This window comes from Cryptomeria japonica, chromosome 8 (assembly GCF_030272615.1).
Source record: "Cryptomeria japonica chromosome 8, Sugi_1.0, whole genome shotgun sequence".
NCBI lineage: Eukaryota > Viridiplantae > Streptophyta > Pinopsida > Cupressales > Cupressaceae > Cryptomeria > Cryptomeria japonica.
The window spans coordinates 9,181,607-9,186,262 of NC_081412.1; the positions used below are offsets into that span (position 1 = coordinate 9,181,607).

At 33.6% G+C, this 4,656-nt stretch overlaps 1 protein-coding gene across 1 annotated transcript; it reads left to right on the forward strand.

The window, feature by feature from the left end:
- Window positions 1–1,486: 1,486 nt before the first annotated feature.
- LOC131045965 (probable mediator of RNA polymerase II transcription subunit 26c) lies at window positions 1,487–3,790 on the forward strand. The gene is made up of 8 exons (XM_057979604.2): window positions 1,487–1,598; window positions 1,695–2,049; window positions 2,226–2,294; window positions 2,476–2,558; window positions 2,794–2,867; window positions 2,952–3,151; window positions 3,297–3,393; window positions 3,492–3,790. Exons 2-8 carry the CDS (start codon window positions 1,735–1,737, stop codon window positions 3,599–3,601), a joined length of 948 nt encoding a protein of 315 aa, XP_057835587.2. The 5' UTR covers window positions 1,487–1,598; window positions 1,695–1,734; the 3' UTR covers window positions 3,602–3,790.
- Window positions 3,791–4,656: the final 866 nt, after the last annotated feature.

Below are 4,656 nucleotides of genomic sequence, written 5' to 3' on the forward strand. Positions count from 1 at the left end.
CTAGAAGCTAAACTAAGACACCCTACACTTTTTGGGAGCTCCTTTTCTAGCCTCCAAATGTCTAGAATGGATTGTAAGAATGGCAAAGAGAGTTTGGCTAAGAGGTTAAAACTGAGGCTGGAACCTTGTGGCTTGTGTGAAGCCAAAGCAAATGAAGAACTCTTCCAATTTCAAGCAACTATTTCCCAACCCTCATCAATTTTAGGGGCCTTAGAGGAGTGTGAAGGTTTAGACTCCTTAGAGGAGGTCTTAACTCGCAAGGCAGCTAAAAGGCAATCCTTAAGCTTGTGTTCCGAAAACTAGCACTGAAAAACAAGTATTGGATAGATTCAAATAGAGCACTTTTTGTGCGTGGCAAAGACCTCATATTTTAAAGTCAATAGTGTCCTTGAGGTCTCAAGACAAATCAACTTTTACACAAACCCTCTTTTAAGTGCGAGCATGATAAAACTGGTCACCTTCTTGACAACACAGACAACCTTACCGATGGACTGTGCAACAGTTTGCAAAGATGACCAACATGACAAAGGGGGATCGAGGAATTCAATCCAAACCAAGACCGTCAGCTTCTTGTCATCAGAGACAAAGAAGTCTCTTGACTATGGCAGAAAAACAGGCAAAAACAACATGACATACCACGGCCCATGTTGGAGAATGGTCAAAACATGGATAGACTCAAAAAAGCGAAACAAAATAAGCCTTTGGTGAGATTCTAGATGCCATCAAGATGGACCTCACGAGGGGTTGAGGTCTTGGCGACCTAGTTGTCAAGCATGCTTTCGCATGGAATCCTCCCCACAAAATAGTAGATAGAAACAAGCAAAATGACAATCAAAATAATCTCCCATATGTTATTAAAAACAAATCTTTAAAAAAATTAAAAAATAAATAGTAAATAAATAAATAACAATAAAAATTAAAAAATAAATAATTTAAAATAAAAAATATAAATAAACAAAACAATAAAAAATATGAACAAAATAATTAAAAATGGAAAAATGATAAATAATAAAAAAAATATAAACAAATAATAAAATTAAAAAAATATTAAATATAATAAAAAATAAAAATGAAAAACCAAAAAATAATCTAAAATATAATAAATTAAATAAATAAATTACAATATTAAAAATAATTAAGAATTTAAAAAATCAAAAACAATTTTGAGTTTCTAATGAAGGGTATATGTGAAGGAACATGAAGAATAACAATAATTGGCCAAGCATAAATGAATTCACAAATGATTATAATTAATTGTTCTGTTGTACTTTTTAACTATTCTTTTCGGCAACGGCTATTTGTTATACTTGCATGTGCTTGTGAGTGAGTAAAGCAGGATTACACGGGTATGTACATATTTACATGCATGTGCTTGTGAGTGACTAAATATATTTCAAAAATGACTTTGCATTGCCCAAAATAGCATATATTTGAAAAACGCAAGACCACTCCCATTTAAAAAAAATCAGTACCACGCCCATTTTAAAAAGTTCTCTGCCTGAATTTCGAATTCAATCCATTTCGCATTCTCGCTATTGGTTTAAAAGAATTTGAGTTCTGGTCTACTCAGAATTTTCGTGGAGCGGTTTCAATTTGAGGTGACTAAAATTTAAAAGCTGCTACTGCTAATTTTTGGTTGGTAATTTGATGTTTTTAATGTATTGAAGTTTCAAATTTGATTATGTTGTGAGCAGGATTGAGAATCAAAGTTAAATAGCAGGGCATAGAGTTAAAATGGGATTGGTAGAAGAATGGAGGATGTTTTTTGAGAGCGCAGAGAGTGATATATGCAGCTTGATTGAACATGCAATCGATGTTGCAGCGTGTGATTGCCCTCAGGAATTAGTGAAGAGGAGGGATAAAATAGCAGAGATGGTTTACGCATCAAGATCATCTGCTGAAGATGAAGATGATGGTATTCATAAAAAGGTCAATGATATTGCAGAGAGGATCAATAGCTATCAAACCATAACTGTGCCTGTGCCTAAAGAATGTGAAATAGTGAAAGAGGTGTTCAATATAAAACACATTCTTTCAAATCAAGATGAGGTAAGACTTTCATTTCTTGCAGCACTGCTCATTTTTCATTAATGTCTCGGTGAATTTTCATTTTTTCTGCTCGTTTGAAGAAATTGGGATTTACAAATACATCGAAAGCTGAATGGTATTGAAATTAGGGCTTGTTCATTTCTGTTAAGAAGCAATGTTTGTGTTGCACTTTACAGTCGGAAAACCAACTGGGCGACTCACTGAGAAGATTGGAGTCGATGGCATTGTCTATTGAAATCCTAAAGGTAAATGAGTATTCTAAGTTTACATGTTATTGGGTTTGTAGATAATGCAATCTAGCTTCAGCTTCGTGTTGAATTAGCTACTGGGTTTATATATTTTCTTGTTCTTGGTGGAACTGGAAGTGGAGTTTAATTTAACATTTCTTTGACCTTCTCTCACTGTTCAATTATAAATTACATACAGGAAACTATGATTGGCAGAAATGTCAAATGCTTGCAGAAGCACAAGTCCAAACCAATTAGCTCCATGGCGAAGAAGCTTGTCAGGTAAATCTTGTTTCCTCCCTTGGCAGAATTGAATCTTGTTTAAATGTTTAATTTAGGGGAAAATGGTGTTTCTACCTAAACGTTTAATTTTCTTGATGAATTCCAGCTTTACCTGATCAACAGGTTCTCTTGGTCACAATAGCTGTAGGGATTGAGATGGAAGCATATTTGATATTCATAACAGCTTTATGCTTTTATATGTTGCACTTTTAATGGCATGCATTGCACTTTGCAGAAGGTGGAGAGAAGTTGCAGATGAATGGATGAAAAGTGCTGGAGAAGTTGCTGTAGATACCATGGCAGCCGCAGGTGTGCTCTCAAACTAATAATTATTCCCATTCATTTCTCCTTCCAAATTAGCACAACTTACATAAATTTTCCCTTTGTTTTCAGTGGAGCAAATCCAGAATCATAGAATAGAGCAGCCATTCAAACTGGATGACAGACAGTATAGCAAACAAGAAACAAAAAGTGGTGCTCAAAATCACATTGTGATCAATCATAGGAGACGGCGAGTTGTAAGCCAGAAGCAGAATTTGCACCAAAAGTTAGATTTCAACAAGCCTAGCTCTCTTCCACTTCCTTCATCACATGTAAGCAAACAAAATGGAATTGAAGAGTTTAAAATTGAAATCTGATGTGCATGTTGATTACATTTACTAAGTTTCAAGCACAAATGATGTGCATTCCATATTTGTTGGATGTTTCTGTTATGTATATTTCATGTTTTTTATGCAGAAATCAAACTCTCCTGCTCTTGATGATAAATCTGTAAGAGAAAGGATTGAAGCAGCAAAGAGAAGGCTTCAAGAAGGGTACCGACAAGCTGAAAAGGGTTTGTGTTTCTTTGAACTAATTTTGATCTTGTTTCTGAATTATCAAGTGGGTGACCTACTAATAGTCATAATGAATCTCTAATTATTTGAACTGCAGTGAAGAAGCAACGCACGGTTCAGCTTATCGAAATCAAAGACCTGCCTAAGCAATTAGATGGGTCAAAGAGATTAGCAAAGCATCATCATCACCAGTGGATGAAGAATTGAATTTGGGCAGCTTATTATGCCAGCAATTAGATGAAGCATGTATGCTTTGATTACCTGGGATAATTAGATGTTTCCAGTTTAATTTGTAACGGTTGTTTCCCACTCAAAACCGGGTGGCAAAACACCAATTTAAATTTGTAAGAATTTGTTTATTTCTGATACCGTTGAATGTAACGGTTTTTTGAATTACTTTGGGAGACGTTGAATGTAACGGTTTTTTGAATTAGCTTGGTGTTTTCTCTCAAACAAATGTAATTTACGAGCAAAAACGATCAGCGCTTATATTACTAGCAAAAACGATCAGCCGGCCTTTGGAGAAGCATCAGTTTTATCGTAGTTTAAAAATAAAGTGGAACAGTTTAATGATTATAAAAAGAATCGGTAAATTTTATTTTTCTTCATTTTTCTATAATTTACTGACTTGTAAAATGGTAAAATTGTATAATTTCTTGTTCATTTTTGTGGGCACGAGGCCATTCTATACATGCATAGAGTCAAACTTGATATGAAAATTAAAATTCGACAATAACTAGAATTTGATCTATCTAATAAACCTATGTTTATAAACACTTAAATAAGAAAATTATTGAATTACAAAGAGTGAAATTCTCCTCAATGAAACTCCTACATGAATTGATTCAATAATGATGAGCTGATGTTAGAGCAAAAAACGTATAGTATGATCTTAAGAGGATTATAAAATTTTTATGTAGTTATTTTACTAACTTGCATCAAATTATATATGTGGTCAATAAGTTCCTCTATCTATCCCATATGATTCTTCTAAAGTACGACCTTGGTTTTTCAATATACCATCATATTCTAAAGGAGCCTCTTTAATTCACTCATAACAACTAGAAAGGGAGGAAACCATGAGGCAAAATTAAAATATTTAAATTTAAATTTTCAAGATTCAAATCCATGACAAAAGATGCGACCTAAATTAATTTTGCACCTATAGATCTAATTGAAGGTAAAGAGCAATTAAATGTCTGAAAGAAATCTTTCTATTGTACTTGTTATTGAAAAAAAAAGAAAAAGCTTATTAGAAATGA